General features: G+C 32.9%; 2 protein-coding genes and 1 pseudogene across 9 annotated transcripts; 1 reads left to right on the plus strand and 2 right to left on the minus strand.

Annotated features, from left to right (window-relative positions):
* Positions 1 to 2,290: 2,290 nt before the first annotated feature.
* Positions 2,291 to 6,849, plus strand: LOC107766974 (DNA-directed RNA polymerases II and IV subunit 5A). Of its 8 annotated transcripts, XR_012697888.1 has the most exons (7): positions 2,296 to 2,362; positions 2,787 to 2,948; positions 3,156 to 3,366; positions 4,981 to 5,160; positions 5,690 to 5,803; positions 6,348 to 6,427; positions 6,533 to 6,732. XR_012697888.1 is itself a non-coding variant. In XM_016585894.2 (6 exons), the coding sequence occupies exons 3-6, from the start codon at positions 3,166 to 3,168 to the stop codon at positions 6,656 to 6,658; spliced, it is 621 nt and encodes a 206-aa protein (XP_016441380.1). In that variant the 5' UTR covers positions 2,291 to 2,362; positions 2,868 to 2,948; positions 3,156 to 3,165; the 3' UTR covers positions 6,659 to 6,849. The 8 variants fall into 8 exon arrangements, 7 of the variants coding, with proteins under 7 accessions (XP_016441380.1, XP_016441381.1, XP_016441376.1 ...); XM_016585894.2 differs by lacking the exon at positions 6,348 to 6,427 and having other exon boundaries at positions 2,291 to 2,362; positions 2,868 to 2,948; positions 6,533 to 6,849; XM_016585895.2 differs by lacking the exon at positions 6,348 to 6,427 and having other exon boundaries at positions 2,291 to 2,362; positions 2,868 to 2,948; positions 3,159 to 3,366; positions 6,533 to 6,849.
* A 777-nt stretch (positions 6,850 to 7,626) lies between these two features.
* On the minus strand, positions 7,627 to 10,281 carry LOC107766973 (GATA transcription factor 1-like; annotated as a pseudogene).
* Positions 10,282 to 17,137: 6,856 nt separating this feature from the next.
* LOC107766975 (beta-glucuronosyltransferase GlcAT14A-like) lies at positions 17,138 to 21,529 on the minus strand. Its single transcript, XM_016585896.2, has 4 exons — positions 20,801 to 21,529; positions 18,949 to 19,024; positions 18,744 to 18,859; positions 17,138 to 17,956 (listed from the first exon to the last, which is right to left on the minus strand). Exons 1-4 carry the CDS (start codon positions 21,396 to 21,398, stop codon positions 17,430 to 17,432), a joined length of 1,317 nt encoding a protein of 438 aa, XP_016441382.2. The 5' UTR covers positions 21,399 to 21,529; the 3' UTR covers positions 17,138 to 17,429.
* Between the last annotated feature and the right edge of the window lie 1,719 nt (positions 21,530 to 23,248).

A 23,248-nucleotide genomic window follows, 5' to 3' on the forward strand; every position in this document is an offset into this window, starting at 1 on the left:
CCAAAAAAAATGTATTGTTCCCCATTTGGCCCCAAAAAAATGGAGTCTATGGTGGCCCATTTGAAATGAGGGCCTTTTAGCCAAAAATTAAATTAAATTCAGCTTTCCTCCTTAAATACCCAACTCTCTATTACTAATTCTCTAGCTTTGACCTAGAAGGTTTACCCACGGTCAGGTAACCTATCTTAAAGGCCAAAAGTTAAAGACCACCCTTATAGTGTCCTATTCTGTATTTTCAGGCCAAAAAAGTAGGGATTGTTACACAAATAGCCGGTTAGATTCATTGTTTACTTTTTCTAGCCGGTATACATAAAGTATACATAAATTATATACAATTACATATATGATACTTGAATTCTATGTATATTATATATTTTTCTGCTATTTTTAATTTAAGAGATTAGGTGGGCGGCTATTTGGGTTAATTCCTCGAGGGATTTTTTCGTTCCTATACACTATTTGAAACTTTATTATCAAAAATGTCCACGTTTAGTTAATTACCCGACCTAAACAAGTTTTATCTACAAAATATATACATTCTACTTTAAAAGGCTCTCAATCCATTATTAGTGCCTTCAATCAAGGGATTTAGTTGCACCATTCTCCTTTTTTCTCTCCTCTTTCCCCTTTTCTCTCCGAATCTTCCACCCTTGCCGTAATTTAAGCTAACTATTGTATCCCTTGATTTTAGTTTCCAATTTTGGTAAAATAAAAATATCCCTCACAAACTTCCTAATTTTTCCTCCATCCAATTCATCTATCTTTACACACAAAGCACTCAGTTGACTATCATTAAAAGAAATTCGAAAATCTAAGCTTCATATGTTTTCAATTAGTTCCCTAGATGTCGGAATCAATTATGGTGCACCAAATTTAAACTTGTCCATCATAAGATTTGATGCTTTACGATCTGTAAACGAAGAGTGGCAAAAATCCTTCACAGTCTCTTATCTATACAAATCCTATAATAGCTTATTTCTTCCTTTTGCCTTTCGTTTCTTTTTCTATATTTTATGTTTTGGTGGACTGACAGAAGGAATAATTTTTTTTTACAATTCCCCCTTTATTTGTTAAAATGTTGATTTTTTTTTTGCCGTAATATACCATCGAAACGTGTTTGGCAGTCAGAAGTGGATTCAGGATTTGAACTTTATGGGTTCAGATTCGCAGTTATATTACATCTCATCTAATTTATCTACAACTTTCATACATTATTTCTACCCAGTTATATACAACTACAATATCATACCACTTAAATAAAATTTGTATACAAATTTTATACTTAATATTTTGTGAAGCGTTTTGTCTAACTATTAAAACAGTAGCACTACCTTTTTCCAAAGGGATTTTTTCTACAACTTTCATACATTTTTTTCTACCCAGTTATATACAACTACAATATCATACCACTTAAATATAATTTTTATACAATATTGTTTACCCGAAAAATAGATAGAATTGAATTTATACGTAGCTCCGAGGATATGTGGCGTAACTTAACACAAAATGCAAGGATAAATAAAAAAGTGTAAATATAGATTGGGGAGAATGCTATGTCATGTCTTCTTCTTCTTCTTCAGTCTGAAATTCAGCCAAAATCAAATCTAATCTTCATCAAAACACCCTCAAGATTGAGATATAAACTCCAAACAATATTCCCAATTGTTTGCAACCACACCCAATCCAAACAAATAATGGTTTTTGAAAATTCAAATTCGAATTCAAAGCTTCAAAGCTTATTAATGGCTATCAATGGTGGAATTGCTGCTCTCTTACTGGAATTAGGGCTGATCTTCGAAAGTGTTTTCTTTTTCATTGAAAGTTAAGCAAGCAATAAGCATTAATGGAGGTGTGTGGTAGAGTATTAAGAGCTTGAATCTATAAAAATAGAGAGGGATTTTTTAAGAAGAGTGAAAAGATATTGAGGAATTTTTGAAGAAGAGTGAAAACATGCGTTAATGGAGGGAGATACTGAAGATACGTGGGGGTGTGTGGAGAGAGAAATGTGGGGTGGGTGTGATATAAACGTTAGAGTGATTTTAGGATTTAATTATTATCATTAAATACCTAAAAATGTACATAATTGGTAATTTTGTATATACTATGTAATTAGATTAAAACTTGAGTAGGGAGGGTAATAAAGTTTTAAATAGTGTATATGAATGTAAAAATTTCATTCCTCAAAACGTACTGGGCCCCAAATCAGATGGTCTATAATGGCCCATTTGAAAGTAAGGGCCTTAGCCCAAAAAATAAGTTAAAGCCAGCTTTCTGCCTTAAATACCCAACCCTCTACTGCTATTCCCTCGCTTTTCCATATTCCTATCTAGACGACAAACTTCGCTTTGCTCCGGAATCAATTGTATGTACTTTTTTTTGCTCCGACCAAAACCCTAACCCCTAATTTTAATTGTAAACAAATTTTTTTTACTGATTTTGCATCAATATTTATTTATTTGCTTTACTTTCTCAAAGAATGCATCAACCTTTATATCATTGTTACTTGTGATTATTGCGATTTTTTTATTGTTAAATATATGTTTTTTCTAGTTAAATATAGTATTTTTTATTTGCTTCTCATACGATAGTAGCTCAAAGTTGTGATGGTAATAGGGTGATTTGTACTTTATAATATTAGTAATACCTTTTGTGTCAAAATTTCTGATTGTTAAAGGGTGGATTGTACATGTATATTGATTGTGTCAAAATTCTTGTCTGATGTGTTTTGTGTTCAAGGTATATCTCTAACTAGTAGTTCTATCATTTTATTTTGCTATAAATTTCAGAGGAGCAGGGTTCTTATTCTAGGAGAGCGACATCAATTGCTAGTAACTAACTAGGTTTTGGATTTCTTAACACATATACAGTGTTGGGGCCAAAGGAGGACCCAGGATTTGAAGGTCACGGGTGCACTTTTGAATTCGACCAAAATCTGCTTTATATATAAGGTGTCCACTATTAATATAGCACTATTTCTTAAAGACATACATGTATACATGAAATTTTTGGCGTACTTTACTTGTGCCGGTGACCCCTCCTTTTATAGCATAGGTCAGCCTCTGGCTGGGGCCTAAGCTACTTGTTCGAATCCATGTCTTAAAAGGTACATCCACTCCTGGTAACAATAGCCTTGTTTTTTTAATTTTTGAATTTAGTAGGGCAAAGATGACTCTATCGGAAGAGGAGCTCTCGAGACTTTTCAGAGTTCGTAGGACACTGATGGAAATGTTGGCGGATAGGGGTTACCTTGTTGGAGAGTTTGAGATAAATATGTCAAAACATCAGTTTCTTCAGAAGTATGGTGAGAATATGAAGAGAGATGACCTTGTTATTCAGAAAGCCAAGCGCAACAATAGTTCTGAGCTGGTCTGTGCTCTTTTAATTTCCTTTCTTGCCTAATTTTTAACTAAGGTATTTTAATAATAGTGGGACCGAGGCTTAGTTGGTGTTGGCAATCTTAACTAAGCTTACTGTCAGTTTATTTGCAGTCCTTTCTTGTCTAAGGGTTTTGATCTTTCCTTTAATAGATCAACTTTTTGGGTTTTGTTTTACTTATCCAGCAAAAGAATTGATTCTTTTCCAGGTTTTATGGGTTAAGTTACTCCTTTTCTACTAGTATGTTAGTATACTCTGTCACTTCATTGTATAACTGAAGATTTCATTTTGATAAAGTCTAAGAGTATCTTGTCATTGTTGTAATAGATGCTCTTGACATTGGATAAACTATCTTGCCGAAGACAAGTTAAGGGGATATCATAGAAAGATGGCTATTTCTTTCCACCACATAGTGCAGTATACATATTTTATGTTAAACAATGTTGTCCATTATCATGAAGAAAAGGGAAGGAAAAAAAGTTTGTCAATTAGAAAATGAAAACACATTAAAGGTTAATTATGGATAAATGACCCCAATATAATAAATGTAATTGGGAAGGACATTCAAAAAAATCAAAGTTGGACTTCTCCAAAGCAAAAGGAAAAATCCTGATCGTGAATCAAACTTTTTCTGAGACCTAGGAGAATGAAAAGAAGAAAAAGCTCGTCATATCTACAAAACAGATAAAAGACTTAAAGATAAAAAGTGTATTTTTGTACCCCAGAGCTTTTGTCTAGCGGTAAGATTGCAACACGTGATGTGTGGGTTTAGGCGCACGTCAAATGTTCGAATCTTGCCGAGGATAAAAGTCTAGTATTTAAGTGGTGACCGGAGAAGGGTAGAGGGACGAGCCTATTACCCCCACCAATTTTAGAACCGTGCACCATTTTACCCTAGGGGATTTCTCAGTTATCAGAAAAAATAGGAAGTGTACTTCTGTAGGATATAACAACTATGCCTCAGTACCAAGCTAGGTGGGGACAGTGGTATGAATACTCATTATCCATGTCACTCCATTTGGACATATTTTCTATATATATAGCAACGAGTTCAGTGTTGGACTTGTTCACAACATAAAGAAAAAACATCGGTGGATATAAGGAAGAAAAAGGAAACTAGAAAGGGGAAAGAATGTCTCCTTATTTTTTAGTTCAATAATGGAAAGCGATATGCATATAGTTCAGAATCCAGGAACACCAAAGTTGGGAATTGGAGTTGTAGTTGTAGTTGCAACTCTACCTTGCATCACTTAGGTGTAAAGTTACAATCTCGGTAGAGGCTTTCCTGCATCTTCCTTTCCCTCCCTACCCGACTTTTCACTGTAATCCCCGTACCAAAGGAATTGAAAATGTTCAATATGAAAGCAACAGAATTTTGCTTGTAAAAATGCTTTTGTAATATAGTAACTAAGGAAACAGTTGATGGGTAATGTGATATGACAATTTGTCCTTTGAATCTGTTTTGGTCTGTGTTTAGCATAAAAATTTTCAGATGCTTTTAGCTACTTCAACATTTGAGTTTCTTGCATTTCACTTGGAATAATTTGTTCAGCGAAATTATTTGCTACCCATGTCTCAGCCATTTTCTTGGTTTATTGAATCCAGATATATGTGTTCTTTCCAGAGGAGGCAAAGGTTGGTGTTAAGACAATGAAAACTTATACGGAGCGCATGAAAAAAGAAGATGTCTTCCAGGCAATTCTCGTTGTACAACAAAATTTGACTCCCTTTGCTCGTACCTGCATTTCTGAAATATCTACAAAATTCCATTTGGAGGTTTTCCAGGTGACTACTTACTATTTCTACAAATATTTTGTCCTTACTACTTTGAGCGAAGGATTGAAATTGTTATAAAATAGCTGAGGAGCTTAGTTTACTCTACTTTTGTGATCATTTTTTTGTTATCTTTTCTATTTGGTTTTTTGGATTTTGGTCTAACTATTGTTCATTTGAGCACCTGGCACTACATCTCAAGTAGTAGGATCATCAAAATCAGAGGTTATTGTGATTTGCAGCCATGTGCATATTGATAGGGGGGGTTATACAAATATGAAATTTATCAATTCATCTTCTTTGGGTTTTGACCGAGTGATTCTACTGGCATTTTCACTCATATGAAGGATTATTTGGTATTCCTCCTTATTCATTTTTGTGGTGTGGGAGGGCCGGAGGGGCGACATTTTTGTTCTTTGTTTGACTTGGTAATCGGGGAGCTTGCATTTTGCACCTTTAGTTGCTTTATGTGATTGATAATTATCCATTTAGATAGTGAAAATTGGTCCCTAATCATCGTGCTATGTGCTTAATGTTTCAGGAAGCAGAGCTGTTGGTAAACATAAAAAATCATGTTCTAGTTCCGGAGCACCAGCCACTTACTCCTGAAGAAAAGAAGACCTTGTTGGAACGATATACTGTGAAAGAAACACAGGTTCGTGTTGATAACATTATTGCACTTGTTAAACTTTTGACCTCATATAATACATTAAAAACCAGGAGACACATGGTGCCTTCATAATTTTGAAGGCAGAATCTTTTACTGCTAGTGTGGTTAAGAGTGAAAGAATTAATGCGATGGCTTTGTATTCCCTTCAACCTATTGTGAATGAAATCGAAGATAGAGAAAGGAAGAAGATAAAGCAGCATGCTTCCTTATAGTGTTAAAGCCAAAATTGTCGTGATCTCCCTTAATAGTCTAGAAATTAACCAATTTTTTTTTTGCGTCCTATTTTGTGTGAAAGATCATTTGAACCCTTGTGTCGAATAGCTATTCGTCTATGTTAATACATTTCTATAGCTTAACTTCTATTATGACTTGGGTTTTGGCTGAGGGGAATTTTTTTAAGGAACTAGGGTCCAGCTGGGAGGCTTGCCCAAACGTATCTACGGCTTGAACAATTCAGTTATTATATTGAGTTATGCTTTGATGAACCTAATGTTTGTTAATTGAGTAGCTTTGATGAAAAAACTACCAGCATGCATTGATTATTGCTGTCATGGCCTAGTTCTCTTATGCTTCTACCATTTGGCGGATTGTTTTGTTCCTGTCATCTTGGTTAGCGCTGCCACTTTTGACTTGTGCTATTTGGATAATCGTGGTTGATTACTATTGCATCTTTCTATCTAATCGAATGCCTAATCATTTCTTCTGTTAAAACAGCTTCCTCGAATTCAGATAACGGATCCTATTGCTAGATATTATGGGCTAAAACGGGGCCAAGTCGTGAAGATTATCAGACCAAGTGAGACTGCAGGCCGTTATATTACTTACCGATATGTGGTTTGAGTTAGTTTTGACGTTTTCACCAGTTGAAATGTAAGCACTGACCAAAAAAGTCAAGTGATGTAGTTGTTTCCTTCCCATTTTCTTCCTGTTTTTCTTTTCATATGAAATTATGAGAGACCAATTTATATGTAAACTACACCTCTGGGCTCTGCATCTTTTTCCGAGGTTGACCTGGTTCTGACTTCTGACCTCTAAAATGTGCACAAAATCAATGATCATAGTAATCATGTGTAACATCTGTTAGTTTGTATTGTTGCTTCTGCTATACCGTGGAAGCTAGCCATAAAAAGCACCCTTAGAACGAGAACACCAACCAGCTGAAAAGATTGTACTCCCAACCTCCAAATCTTTCCTCTTTTTTATGTTGCTTTCACTGATTAATTCAGATTTGCGTTGTGTAGAACTTATTAAGGGGGAAGTGTACCCTATCTTTCTCCACTCTTATGACTCGAACTTAAAACCTAGTTAAGGTGGACGATCTTATCCATCTCCAAATCCCTTGGTAATCCCAATCTATAAAACAAGGAGAGATGAGGACCAGTCTCAACACGTTAGTACTCTCTTTCTGTTCAATTTTAGTTGTTTATTTTTGACTTTGCACTCCCTTTAAGAAAAAATAAACGAAGTGTGTATTTTACAATTTTATCCATAATAATGATAGCATTTCAAAAAGTCTTGAATTAATTTGAGGAATTAGTAGTTAATGCTAAAGGGTAAAATATGAAAAAAGATTGTATTTCTCTTGATTTGCTAAAATGGATAAGTAAAAGTGGAAAAATATTTTTAGTATAGTGGACAAGTAAAAGTGAAGGGATTGAGTAATTCTTAAGAACCGTCTATAGAATTCCTTAAGTTCAAGACGGAGATTAGCCATAAACAATTTCAAATTTTGAAAATCTTCACAGCATGGATGCAATAATGAGAATATCCAGCATCCAATGGTTGAAATATCAATTTCAGCCATGTACTAAATTGAGAACTTTGCCATATAACTTCCATTAGTATTTTTAGGTCTAGCCAACAAAATGTACATTGCAGTACAAGAAAACAAAAAGAAAACTTCAACAAGAAGTACATCAGGTAGACACTCTCCAGAAAAGGTAAAGTTGATCAAACACCTCTAAGAATTAGGACAAGTGTAAACACTTCTATCAGAGCAAACTGCAACTTCCCCAACCGTCAAAAGGGCAGGCATTCCGTATTCATACACGATCCGGGAAAGGGGCGTAACCCAAAGGTTATGATGCAGACAATCTACCCTAACGCAAGCATTGTTGCTCGAACCCGTGACCTATAGATCACACTGAGACAACTAGCTCCCCGACCATCAAAACATCTTATTGGTAGTAACTCTCCATCAACTAGTCAAAGCAGATTTCTTCGTCTCAATACACAAAATTTCATCATTTCCAAAACCATGCAAATGAAGAAGCAAAAAGTATTGCTTGAAACTTGAAAATTCCCTAGTGAATTTGATGGAAATGAAAACAAATAATATGGTTCAGTAACCTTCTAGCCATAACAACAAACCTAGACTCCATATTAATTATGCTAAAAGAAAAAAAAGGTCAAGAAAATATGCTATAGACTCAACACTAATTAACCTGCCCTATATATCAACATACTTCATGTAGTAATCCTCCTATATTCCAATCCTCTGCTTCCTCATCTCCAAAACTTTCCTATGAGAATTTGAATGTAAATCAGCTGAAAAAGTAGGACTATTCGCGGGGCGATACTCAGGTAACAACCTTCCAGACTTATACCGGACCCCACAAGCGTTGCAGAGCGTCTTAGGTCCCATAGGACCTGCACGCCATTGTGGGGTCTTATCGACCCCACAATGCTGACATCTCCTACCAATGCTAGCTCTTCTAGCTTTCGTCATTGGTAATGAGAGCAATTCCCATTCTTGCTTATTATTCTTGAATTTCAATTTTCTTCCCCATACGCAACGCTCATTTGTCAAGTCAGCGAAGCTAATTCTTCGCCTTCTCTTACCCCGTGCACGCACGGGTAGTTAACAGGAACTTGTAGGCTGCTACAGCCAATCATAAACGCGTTTTCCTTGTCGTTTATATTGCAACTGTTATTGTTAGCGCTGATACTGCTACTGTTTTCCAATACTGAAACTGGACTGTGGTGATCAAATATGACATTCGGGATATTTTCGGAGAATATATCAAACTCTACTGCTGGAAATGCATCTTTATTTGAAAGCCATTCCAATTCTTCCTCTACAGATTCCTGCAATATGCACTGTTAATACTATGATATTTCAATTCATATGATGTTTGATTGGCTCGAAATTTGAAAAGAATAAATAAATTTAGAATTTGTGATTTAAAACATACGATGATATTTATTTAACTATAATGACATGATATTAAAGATAAATAAAATATTTAGGAGGGAATATAATATTTTGTAGGGCTAATGTTGAATAAGAAAAAGTCAATTCCAAAAGAATTTGTATATAGGGACCAAAATGTCTTTTTATATTTATAGAATGCAAGTGGAAGTCAGATACGTCGTATTATTCGTACAGCTCAGTGCCTCGTGATAACCAAAGTACCAATCATAAAGATATGTCGGCCATATTTTTAAGTCCAAAAATACCCTCAAATTTAATTTCCAAAAGTGCCCCTATCATTTCTTAGCAAAGAAAATTGCAAAAACTACTATTTTCTTATCTGAATGGAATTTTCTTAGGGTTTTGAAGGGTAAAATAGTCCAAATACAGAAATTCTTGAACGCCTCCACTTTTGTCAGAGGGTATCTTGTTCCCTCCGCCGGAAAATTGTAGCGTTCCATTTTGTTTGAGCAATTTCTTTTATTAGTTCACACAAAAAAAAAACGATATGTTACATTATTTTCTTAACGAAAAGCTTTAATAACACAAGTTTCAAATGTCGTATATACTATATAGCCAAATAAATATTATAGTACATTTAAAATCACAAATTTTATAAGTTCCTCTAAAAAAAATTTAAAAGAAGGGTCAGCTCGGTACATAAAACATCTATCGTTCATGCAGGGTATGGGAAGAACCGCATCCCAAAGTGTACGACATAGACGACCTATCTTAATGCAAATATTAGTGGTTGTTTCAACAATTCGAACTCGTGACCTACAGGTCACACAGAGACAACTTTACCGTTATCTTATCGCTCCCCTTAAAAAATTTCTTTCAAAACTTTATGTCAAATTAAACTAAGACAAACAAAGTGAAACGGGTGGAAATATCAATCAATGACTTACATGAAATGAACGGCTATGATCATCCGGGAGAAAGCTAATGTTGTTTGAAGAATCCAAAGAAGAAAAAGAAGAAGAAGAAATAGAAGGGTGTTTCTCTTCATCCAAAGAGAAGTTCAAAATATCATCATCAACCATAAAACAAGCTGTTGAATCCAAATCCTCAATCATATTCATTTCTTTCAACAAAGAAAAAACTTAGAAAATTTTTAGAATTGAAGAAAAAATGAAACTTAGTTTGGTTCTTTGGCTTTGAGTTGGTTTGAATTGGTTGACTGAGAGAGATATTAGGGAGAAATAGTGGGTGAGAAGAGACTTAAGAGAGAGAGATTGATCTCTTTCCTCTCTCTTTCTTTTTAAGGCATATAGTTGTAAACTCTATTATTGTTACCAATAAAGCTAATTTTTTTTTTTGGATGGCAAGTTGGCAACACGAGGATGTTGATTTTTTGCTTGTTTTTTAATTTTATTTTCTTTCCTTTTACGTTTGCACATTGAAATGATACCGTGCTTATCTTGTATAGTCAAATCTCTCTAAAATAATACTCCATACGTCTCATTTTAACAGTCGTAATTATTAAAAATAATTATTTCAAATTATTTATCACTTTAAAAGTTTAAGATAAAATTAATTATTTTTTTCTTTTTTATCCTTAATAATAATTATCCTTAAATACTACAAATACCTAACTTTGTTCAAATACTAATGAAGAAAAGATTAAATATTAAGACACAAATAAGGGTAAAGTAGTCAAAATTCTATCTTAATTAATTTTTCTTAAGGGGCGTATACGATAGAATCATAACAGATAATATGAGACGGATGGAGTATAATTTGTTTGATTTCTTTTTTGGATATTATAGTGACTGTTGTTATACAGAACATATAATATAACATAACACGATAAATTATTTAAAAAAATAATTGTTATAGTAAAATGTTATTATAGAGGATATTTATTATAGAGAGGTCTGACTTTACTTGTTATTTCTGGTTTTATATGATATAATTTGATTGAATACGAAATTTTAAAATAAAGTTATTTTTGGTTTTATATTTTTAAATATGTCGTAAAAGTTTAACTATAAAGTTAAATTATTTTTAAATATAAAAATATAGTACTATTTTTTTTAACGAACTACTAAGGAAATACTAGTATTATGTAAATTGAAATGGAGAAGATAGCCTATTATTTATATCTCTTGTCTCATTTTTTTAAAATTTTCATCAAACATTACAAAATTATGGAGCAAAATTATTTTTCTAAATTGAAGAGAAGATTGGTAGTAATAAAATTGCATTTACTTTCTTCATTTAAGATTTTAGACCAAGAGATAAGTTTGACTCAAGAATTTGGGTGAGATTGGCTTGATTCAGTAACGGATTTGTAAGTGTGTTCTTAATTATGAGGTTATCATTATATTGAGTATATTGAATGCTGAAATAAATCTAAGTTATGGTGAAATAATAATTCCTATTAAACCATGCATCAATTTTCACTATTTGCCAAAAATATCCTTTTACCAATGTAAATAATTTAGATACTACTTCTATCTATTTTACTTGTCTACTATACTAAAAAGAGATAATCAATTTTACTTGTTCAGTTTTGAAAATTAAGAGATAATTTTACCTTTTTTATTTAATTTACCATTATTATTAAATACTACTAATCATTTTGAATTTATTTTCTAATATTCTAATTAAGGGTGGTATAGTTAAATTATTATTTTATTAATTATTTCTTAAGAGGTGTTCCTAATCAAATATGAACAAGTAAAAATTGACGGAGAGAGTACTTAAATAATGTTAATTGTGGTTCTAATATGAAAGTGAATTTGAAATTAAAATTAACACTAAACAAGATACAGAGACATTTAATCTAGTTCAAATTTGAATATGAAGTCATTATTTACATTTATTCTTTACCAAAAAGATCTTGCTAAGACTACTATCGTTTTTCTTTCTTTCCTTTTTAAAGATTTTCTCGGCTGTATTTATTTATTTCAATAAAGTTAAGTAGGTATCGCTTTGCCATTAATTATATTTAGGTATTGGTCTGTATCAAATCGACAAGACCAGAAATAGTACTAGTTAAAGTACATTATGAGTGAACGTACACCCAACATTTCGTGAACCTGAAAAGGACTATTCACTGTCTCTTGTTTCTTAAAAATCCCTTCGCTAGGGGCTTTTTCCTATATATATAAGATTTTAAATTTATTTATTCGATTTTGTTGCAGAAAGTAACAAAAGTATTTTTACAAAATATATACAAATCCGATCAAAATCTACAACATAAATACACATTTTTTGTACAGTATCCGGTCAAAAATTACAATTTACATACAATTTATATACAATTATGTAAGTTGTAGATATTTTGTATACCATTTCTACATTCGACATACAAAATATATACAATTTGTTCATGTCTTCTTTTTTGAGTTTCAATTTGAAATTTCAACTAAAACCACCTCGAATCTTCACCAAATTATCTCAAATGTGAGATATAAACTCCAACGGATATTCTCAATCATTTGCAACAACACCCAATCCAAACAAAAAATAATTTCATAAAAATTTATTTTCGAATCCAAAGCTTTGAAGCTTTTTAATGGTTGTCAATGAAGTTTTTAATGAATTAACATAATTTCTAATTCGATCTACTCACTTCTAATTAATACTATTTTGTTTATTGATTCCAAAAAGCTAAAAGAATGATAACTAAAATGATTCTCTTTATCAGATCTAATTTATTTCCTCGTTTTTATAGGATCTGAAGTAAGAACTTTGCTAGGTACTAATTTCTTTCTTCTCTCTTTGCTAGGTATCATTTCTTTAGTTAATCCACATGAAGATATTAATATAACTATATAAGAATATTGATAGAGAATAAGAATGAGAGAGAGAGAGCGAACAGAGAATTCCCTATTCAATTCATAATATAATGAAATACTCATTAATGCTAATTTGTATATAATTGATAAAAATTGTATATCAACTTGTAATTAAGTTAAAACATAAATAGTGAGGGTAAATAAGTTTCTAATATAGTACATATAGGTAAAACTCCCTTCGCTATTTGTATTGGTGCTCCGCTTATTTCGAATTCGAGTCGTATAAGGCCCATTAAATAAAAAAATTAAGATTTTTTTCATACATAGAACTCGAATCTAAAATTTATGTAATGGAGTAAAGATCGAGGGCGGAGCCAGCCCTTCAACTATGGGTTCGGTCGAACTCAGTAGTTTTGGTCCAAACCTTATATTTGTCTAAAGAAATTCATTGAATATGCACAACTTATTAATTTAGAATTCAGTAACTTAAAAAAAATTAGAATCTTGAAACCATAACGGCTTCGCCTCTGTAAAGGTCTCATTCATCGGACTACAACATATAGTGATTAACTGTCTCTATTTATCTATTTATGATCGTTTCTTTAATTTCGGCTATTGTATCATCTTATATTGTTGTTGTTACGATTTGTTGTTTCTGCTTCTTTTTCATATTTCTCTTGAGTCGGGTGTCTATTAAAAATAATCTCTTTACCTTCACAAGGTAAGGGTAAAGACTGCATACATTCTACCCTCCCAAAACCTGTGGGATTATAGTCTCTATTTATTTATTATAGAATCTTCACATGGTGTTTTCCATTTTCGGGGGTGGGATACAATAGTAAATAATTAAAAGGTTATGGGCATTATTGTCATAACACATGTATCTTACATTATTAGCAAGAGCACGCCGCTTAAAGCAACTCGCCGAATGATTACGGTAATGTAACCAATTAAAAAGAGCCACGTATGTTATTAAGTTATTAACTATGATAAATTACATAGGAAAAATCTTTGACTATTCCGACACCGCATGTGGCGGCGATGATGTAGCAATGTAAGAATTTTATTTTCCTTTTTGTGTTTTAAGGAAAAATTCAAAAGTCGGAATCAAAAGTTTAAACAAGGTGGTTTTAACTTTTGCGAAATGACGAATGAGTAAAATCGTAGCTAGATTATTCTTGAGATTTTATAAATAACATCAACAAATCCATTAATCTAACGTAAGTGAGGTCTACGAAGATTAATGCGTACGCAGTCTTTATCATTACTCCGTATTTTACTTGATGTGATATTGTTATTTATTGCATAATATGAAAACTTCTCTTCCTTCGAACATTTGTTGAATATTCTTGATTTTTTAACGTTTTAATTTATAATACTTGTAAGTAATTTTTAAAATATGCGAGTTTTATTTTTAAAAATGTATGTATTTATATGAAAAATATTTTATTTTGACTATCGTTTCTAAACTCTATCACATTAAATTTGACAAGTAAGGGCTCTTTTGGTAGGAAGGATAATGAATAATTAATCCAAGATTAAATTTGAGACGAGTTTATCTCATGTTTGTTGAGATAAAATTATGATATAATTGATCTCGTGATTAATTATTCCCGAATTGTATTATTTTTTTACCCATATAAGAGGATAAGATAACTAATTTCATAATAACTAATCACGAGATAATTTGTTTTCCAACCAAACGACACATAAGATACTTGTTTTAGCGTAACATTGACTCTCTTGACTTATTCGTTTTTTTTTTTTGTGTAATGTCTAAAATATGGTTTTAAAAATCTAAAATGTGAATATCTCCTATGCTTACCTTTTCATTTATTTATTTTGTGATCCGGTGCTTTTTAAAATAATTTATTAAGTGGAGCTAATTTGCCCGTTGGTAGGGACCACCCATGTTTTGGAAGTTCTATGATTAGATTTATTAGTGGTTAGATGCTTGCAACTACTCTCCCATTTTGCATGTGATAGTCACATGCAATATAGAAATAGTCATATTGTGTGTTCTGTATTTTGTATTATTCAAATTGAAGTAGAAGAAAAGTAGCTTCCCTTTTGTGACTATGTACACATCAACTCAATGATTCCATAGTCAAGGGTAGAGGATGTTATCTAGCGTATATCGGAAACAACTTCTCTATTTTTATACATTATTTGGATGGTTGTTACTAGAGACGTATTCAGTATAGAAACTATAGGTTCAATCAGGGGCGGATTTATAATTCATATTACGGGGCACATGAACTCATAATCCTCCGTCAAACTAGATATTTTATGTACATATTTTTTAAAATTAGTCCAGTATTATGTATTAGCACACATGCTCCATAAATGTTGAATGATGCACTTGGTTCAATACTTAATTATTTAATTAAAGAAACATTGATCAATTCTTACTTCCCCCTCCCTTTTTAGTGGTGCACTCATGTTCTAGAAATCCTAGATCCGTCTCTGGATTCAATTAAACTCATAACTTTCGCTCATACCCTGTATTTTTACCCAAAAAATTATTAAATATGTACAAATAATAAATTTTGAATCATTAAATTAGATGAAATGTGGTAAAATTGCAAATCTGAACCCATGAAGTTTAAAAGATCCTAAATCAGCCTCTGGTTGTTACATGTCGTTTCATAATGTATCGTATTTTATTGTATTGTTTGATGTATACCATATTTGAATTGATTGTATCGTTTGTCGTCGTTTCATCATTTCATGTACCAAAAATATGAAGAATAAACTTGCAACATTACTAAGAAAAAATAAGATACGAAGTAAAATTATTATATAAAAAGTAGGGTAAAAGATAAAATATGATTATTTAATAATATAGAAAAGACAAAATGAGATTAAAAAAACGCAAGGTAACGACGCCATTACACCAAATCCGTCGTTACATAAAGTGATACTTTTTGTCGTTACATAATGACGGATTTAACGATACGATACAATAAAATTTAAGCAACAATCAAAACAAATATTGTATTTAAAGTAACAATACGATAAATAACAACTATCCAAACAAGTTATTACAAGATAGAGGGTATGCGTACACACTACTCTTCTCAACTCGTATTTTAGGATTTCGATGGGTATGTTTTTGTTGCAAGGGAGGATCTTCCTTGTTCTTCACAAAAGGTCGATTAAAGTTGGTAATTAGTAACACTTTTAGTATTCTATAATTCAGTAAATTTCAGTTTAATTGTTGAAAGTGCATTAGACATTATCTCTACCACAAAAAATTATGGTGGGAGTGATAAGTACCCCATCCTTAATTATAGGTATCAAATTCGTACCTTGAGGATGAAACCGTTTTCAATAGTGTTGTTTACTCCCAAAATGAGATTTTCTGTCGCGGATTTGGATAAAGAAAGCATCATTTCTAATTTAATAAGATATCCCATGTGCTTACACATGTATATTTGTCTTTCTTTTTAAGTGTAAGTAAATATTGATATAATTGCAAATGATAGTGTTAAAACTTTTTAGGTATGAGTTATGACTAAATGTAACGATATGATATGCTATCTTTTCCAACAAAAAGCTCTTTCTTACAAGATTCAACATGATATGGTTTGTACATACTCTAATAATTTGCTCATAACCTCAAGTTTCTTATCAAGGACTATAAGTGAAAATGGGAAGAGAAAAAAAATAGCCCGATATACAATACAGCTGGCAATTGAAAATTAGCCACAATTTCAAAAGTAATTGAAATGCAGTTATTTTTTCATGTAAAAATAAAATTTGAACGAACACACCCTTAAAAATCCGAAAAAATTCCAGTATAATATGCTGGAGTTCGAATTTTTTACATATGAGATTCCAACATAATATGCTGGAAGTTTATACGCAGGAGCTCCATAATCCAGCATATCATGCTGGAATTTTCTGTATTTCAACTAGGATATTTTTACTCAGCATAAAATAGTGACTATTTTTCAATGACTTTGCTAATGCTGACTATTTTTCAATTATCAGTCCGAAAACTGGCTAGCCGATACTATTTTGACGTGAAAATGTGTGAATTCTAATTTATGGATCGTTAGGCACATTCCAAATGAACAATCAAGTCTAGTAGGTACTCATACAAATAGAAGCCCATTTAATATAAAGTTCTTTCTTCCATTTAAATACAAAATCTATTAGTTTTAGATAAATTATATACATTAAGATGGTGAGATACAAACAGCCTTAATTATCCAGCGTTCAAATTTTGATACAATACTCAATAATTGGATATGTATTCAGATTCAGATATCTTACTCTCTGAAACAAAAATACGAGGTCTAAAATGAGCCTTGAAGAGTATTAGAGTATTGTTTTGAAAAAAGAACATGAGTACAGTATTGACATCAAAGGATCTTGAATTGTGAATGAAATGAGCATATGATACAACTATCAGTAGAGCTTGCCCAATTCAGTATATAATCTTACTCTCAAAAACCTCAATATACAACAATCAGCTTCCAATCAAAGAATTGGCTACCTGACATTGATACACAATTTAATATTTCAAGTGGTTTGATGAATAGCTCGTGTCATATCTTCTGTCTATTTTGCTACTGTATTCATATAATCGACCCCAACTTGTTTGGGACTGATGCGCAATTGTTGTTGTTGTATTCATCTCTTCGTCTCTTCCTTTGCTATGTTATCATCTGGAAGAAGAGCTCTTCTCATATTGACATTGATCAGACAAATATGATTCATTAGAAAAAAGCTCAAGAAAATGTTTTTCAAGCCTCTTTGCTCCTGGACCGGGTCTTAGGATTTCAGCGTCTCCCCAAACACTACATTTGTTAGTTTCAGTGTCACCTAAACACCATCCACCTGGCACTGGTTCGTCACGATTGTGGTGGAGAAGTTCATGGTCAATCTGATCAAGAACCGGATCATCTACCTTAAATGGCGAGGCGAATGCTGCTCCACTCATCAATAGGTCATTGAAGTCACTGGAGTTCAATCGGCGAGCTTGTGATCTGGAGTTCAAAGAAGCATAGAGCATGTTGTGGTTGATTGTCGTCCTATTGAATTTCTGCGAGTTGCACAAAATGGTTGGAAAATAAACAGATTCTGAGGATGGTGAGTTTGACAAGTACATTAACAGAGTTCTAGGGAGGTTTTCTGAGCCTAAGATACAGTACTCGATAAACTTCCGAGTCAATATAGCTGATGATGACCCTGCAGTAAGAACAAATTATTCAGCAGTAGTATGAAACTCATGTAAAACCAATTACTTTCAACATATATCATACTATAATTCTGTCAATCCCCCATTAAATGAATGGAATGAAAATTAGACAAAGTTAGACTTGAATATCGCTTATATGAAGGAAAAGTAGCTAATATTCCCTTTTCAAATGCAGAACTCTTGAGGATAGTTTTGATATTTGATAGACCAAGTTGTGTGATCTACTTTTGTGTGTGTGCCTGCATCTTATGTTTTCACTATATTTACTGGTTAACGGATCTACTAGCCAAGTGGCCTTTTACCAAACGATCATTTTATTTGGTGTAATGCAAATGCAATTAATGCCTGATACGTGATGGACATTTTGGAGAACAATGGTTCTCCTTGCTCTACCCAAGCCTAGGTGGGTAGAGTTGCATGGTACTTGTGTTAGTCGGAGGTAGCAAATATATGATAGAATTAGACGAGATGCGCGAAAGCTGGCCTGAACATCACAGTTATAAAAAAAAGATGGTTCTCCTTGCTTCCTAATGTTACAAAACCAATGAAGGGATGGAACTCTACTCTTAATGCATAATGCTTCAGTTTTAATCTTATTTTCTACTTTTAACTCCTTTCTCTTTAACAAAAGGGATGCTTGTTCTCAATGTTATAGTTGTCCTCCCCATCAAGAAAATCATTTTTTTCCCTCAATCACAAGGCAAAAAAAAGCAAAAAGTACTATTCCCACATTGCAATAACTATTGTTGCAGATAAAATGATCATCAGCATCCTCACCTGTGAATAACCGATAAGCATCTGGCAGTACCCTTTTTTGAGTGGCATAATATACTTCACTTTCTTCTGCAAGATAAAGCCCGGGATCAACTACTATCAGCTTCAACTTCTTTGACCTACACAATCCAAAGAACTGTATGTTACCCGTGTGTTCATATTCCTAAGTAGTATAGGAGAATCATATAATAGAAGGAAAGGGTCATACTCTCTCCAACCAATGTAGCTCGAGTGATTGACAAAATTAAGATCCTTTGGTAGATATGATAGAATGTGAAGAAGATCTGAAAATCAACAAGAATTTGCACCAGATAACGCATTAGTCATCACTCATCGCCAAAGAGAAAGCAAGGTATAGGGAGAATTGAGGTCAATGAAAAGATAATCGGTTGAGATTCTACTGTAAACCAATCGAAACACACAAATGGCACAGTTCAATGACAAGAATTTGCATAACAAAACCATTCGCTCATCAACTGAATAGATATCCAGGTGCAAGGACAAATGGAGTTCAACTACACAGAAATTGATCGAAATCTAACAGTAAGCCAACCCAAATACCTATAAATTTTCAAGAAGACATTTCTATTAATAGAAGGTTACCAACATCAACGAACTTCTCCTAATATGCTTCTAACAAAATTCTCCAAGAAAACAAATTGCATCAATTGCAGATACTCCCATAGAAGAATCTCAGCAACAACAGAACTAAGGTGGTCAATGGATATTTTAAATATAACTCACGTTCACATAGTATTTAGCCGGAAAAAGTCAGTCTTGTTTTTCTTGATGACCGAGAAATCCGTCTAGAACCAACTTTTAGAACCGACCGCAGCCTTCGAAACTCTTCTCCAAGAATCAAAAGTGCATCATGAGCACATACTTGCATAGAATAATGTCAGTGACAACTGAATAATCCCTTTACAGCTAAGGTGGTCAATGGCCATTTTAAATAGTACTCGCCTTCACAGAGTATTTAGACTACTCGCAGAAAAAAAATCAATCTTTCTTTATGACCAGAAATCTATCTGGGACCAAATCTTAGGACCAACCGCAGCCTTTAAAACTCGGGGATAATGAGTCCGCTCCTCCACCCTTCTCCACTTAAACACCAGGCTTAGTTCGACAAAAACCAATCTCAGTAAGAACTCAATTAACATCCTAAACTCACCAAAAATGAAATTCAACACTCAAATAAATAACAAAAAGCACAGCCAGCAGAAGAAATTCGGATCAGAAACAAATAAAAACCAATTCTTTTTATACTTATCATCTTGAGTAACAAGTGGATCAACAGAGATTAATGAACCAATCCCAAAAAAGTGTCACCTTTATATATTTAGTAATAACTTAACTTTAAAATTCATATTTTACCCTTAATGAGATATTTATAACCACACAAATCTCTACCTATTGTTTTAGATCACATGTTTCAAATGTATTTCTTTTTAAAACTTCATGCCTGTTCAAATAATGCCGCATAAATTGGGAAGGAGGAAGTAGTATTTAGACTTCTCACAGAAAAAACCAATCTTTTTAGGAAATTTGAAACAAAAACAAATAAAAATCAACTCTTTTTCTATTTCATACCATCTTGAGTAACAAGTGGATAATCAGCAGCAGAAAGATTAATGAACCAATCCCAAACAAATGTCGCATTTCTATATTTAGAAACAAGTTAACTTTTACACTTCTCATTTTAACCTGTTTTAGACCTCAAATTTCAAACAAACTTTCGTTTTTTTCTCAAACTTACTGCTCAGTTAAACAACACCACATAAATTGGGACAGAGGGAGTAGTAATTCGAAACAAAAACAAATAAAAATCAAATCTTTTTTCTATTTCAAACCATCATGAGTAACAAGTGGATAATCAACCGCTGAAAGATCAATGAACCAATCTCAAACAGAATGTGACATTTCTATATTTAGAAACAATTTAACTTTTAAATCAAATCAAATCTTTCTTTTTTCCCTCAAATTTCGTGCTCAGTTAAACAACGCCGCATAAATAGGGCCGGAGAATCAAATAAAAAACAAATCTTTTTTCTATTTCATACCATCTTGAGTAACAAGTGGATAATCAGCAGCTGAAAGATTAATAAACCAATCCCAAGATTTTGAAAGTTTCAAAAGAATAGAAGCTCCATGTAGTTTAGCAGCCAATGAACAAGACCCGATTTTATACCTAAAATCAGCTTTTCCAATAACATTTACATTTTGGGCAGCTTTAAATACTGGCACTGACTGAACAGTAAGTGCTAAATTATTAAGTTCTGATTTAGAAGTTTTTTTATCAAGATGGATTAAATACTGGTTTCTTGGATGGTAAATGGAAAATAGTAATCTAAGGATTCTTGAAGAGTCTTTAGTGGAACCTGAGATGAGGTAAGCAATGGAAGGGGGGGTGGGTGGGAGGGTAGTTTGGTCATTTGGGGTGGATGGGGAGTTGAGGTAGTTAGGGAAAAGGGAAGGGTGGGGGTGGGGCGGGGGGGTGGTAGGGGAGAAGGAGAGGGAAAGTATAAGGAGAAGAGAGAATAGGGTTGTGATTAAGAGGATAAAGGGTGTTGAAAAAGTTATGCTGCGGCAAATGCTGGTGGTGGTGGCGGCGGAGGAAATGGTGGTGGGTGGTGGTTGAAGGTGGTTGTGATTATGCATTTTGGTTGCAAATGCTACTGCTGCCGGCGATAGAGGAAATGCTAAAGTTTCTTTGGTTTCATTTGTTTGTCGGACAGCAATCACTACGGCTGATCCATGTTATTGATTTGCTTAATTCAGTTTTTGGTGATGACGGCACGTATTAAAGAATCAATGGTTCGGTTATTTTATAAAACTAGTAAATTTGTATTTGTTGTTATGAAAATAATTATATTGTGGATGTTTATTTATTACTCCGCTATAGATAATCTTTCTGAAGAAGATTATCCATTTAGTACTCTGTTAAAGTTTATCTACAAGCAGCTGATGCAGACAGGTTGCAAGTAGCTCAATGAAATGATTTGCAGCAGCTTTTTATTAAACAGGCAGGTTGCAAACAGCTCATGCAGACAGCTTACAAGCAGCTAAAGAAAAGCCTTGCAGCTGCTTTCTGAAAAGTCTCGCAGCTGCTTCCTTTCTTCTATAAATAAAGGAGTTTTCAGTTCATTATATACATAACTTTGAAAGTTGAATAAAATATCAATCTCCCTCTATACTTGTCTTCAGTTTATTTCTTTTATAGTCTTTATTTTATAACACGTTATCAGCACGAGACTCTGCCATTTTGAGCACTTACTTCGAATTTAATTTCTATTTCATGTTCGTCTCCGATGTAAGACGACACTCTTATGTCCGTGGTTAGATCTTGTTCATAACGAGCATCATAAGGCAGATTATATCCTTGAGGTGATGAGTTTTTCTTCTTGGCAATAGTGATATAGATATCACTTACATCTGGTGTGGCCAAATTTGCGTAATTTAATTTGAGCCTTTTGCTTATATTTTAATATCATTATCATCGCTTGCTTGGTTATATGTTACGTATATAGTACCTATTTTGGTATTTGTTTTCATCCTAATTATCTTAATAAAGGATTACAAAGTGGATAACATTGTTAGATCCACTTAAACTCCAGCAGAGTTTGCAAGAAATATACAACCACCAGAAGTGGTTATGTTTCGTATATCTTATTGTAACTAAATTTTATTAACCACCAGAAGTGATATATGCCTATGACCACCAGAAGTGATAATTTAGGCTTTCTATGGTTACAATTAAAGATAAGCTAGAGAAATATTCTCTATATTACATGCACACATCGATTTGCTCATGAAGTAGTAAATATTTTAAAAGAGGTTGAAGCATCACAATTGATGTGATTAATGCGCGTTCAGATAATTATATTCGATTTTCTGAAGAATGAGAATTTTTGATAAATATTAATCCATTCCCTGAAATGAATGTGATAATATTAATAAAGTCATAAATATGAACGTACTCTTGATGTAAATATATTACAATTCACCTCCAGAAGAGGTAATATGATTGAGAGAATATATACTCAATTTTTCGTATTTTAATTTGCTCCTGAAGAAGTAACACAATTGAAATTTTCTCCCGAAGTAGAAAAATATTATGAAACTGTGTCTTTCTGTATGTAAATAAAATAATGAGCTATTCAAACTTATTTTTGAAGCACATTTTCATTCCCTGTAGTGAATGAAAAAATACCATAACTCATCTCCGGAAGAGCTAGAATAACATATGATATAAATATTATTTTTGTGGCATAAAGATCATTGTCGCACGTACCTGTTGTACGTAAAACATCTTGGATAATTTTATTAAGTATCATTCTAAGGCAAAATCATTCTTGTAGAATGCTTTATACTACAACCACATTGATATATTATGGTTAGTTGTTATTAACTACCCCGAAGAAAATAACAACTCATATATATTTTCCTAAAGGATGTAATGACTATGTGGTTGCCGCTTTGATATAAAATATTGGCGTTTCTCCCTGAAG

Source organism: Nicotiana tabacum, chromosome 13, assembly GCF_000715075.1.
Source record: "Nicotiana tabacum cultivar K326 chromosome 13, ASM71507v2, whole genome shotgun sequence".
In the NCBI taxonomy this organism is placed as follows: domain Eukaryota; kingdom Viridiplantae; phylum Streptophyta; class Magnoliopsida; order Solanales; family Solanaceae; genus Nicotiana; species Nicotiana tabacum.

Coding starts and splice junctions, on each gene's coding strand:
- LOC107766974 (XM_016585894.2), top strand. CDS start 3,166: ATGACTCTATCGGAAGAGGAGCTCTCGAGACTTTTCAGAGTTCGTAGG. Junction 5,161..5,689: donor TCCATTTGGAGGTTTTCCAG/GTGACTACTTAC, acceptor TTAATGTTTCAG/GAAGCAGAGCTGTTGGTAAA. Junction 5,804..6,532: donor ATACTGTGAAAGAAACACAG/GTTCGTGTTGAT, acceptor CTGTTAAAACAG/CTTCCTCGAATTCAGATAAC.
- LOC107766975 (XM_016585896.2), bottom strand. CDS start 21,398: ATGCATAATCACAACCACCTTCAACCACCACCCACCACCATTTCCTCC. Junction 19,025..20,800: donor TCCACTTGTTACTCAAGATG/GTATGAAATAGA, acceptor GTTGATTTTCAG/ATCTTCTTCACATTCTATCA. Junction 17,957..18,743: donor TGCTTATCGGTTATTCACAG/GTGAGGATGCTG, acceptor TTCTTACTGCAG/GGTCATCATCAGCTATATTG.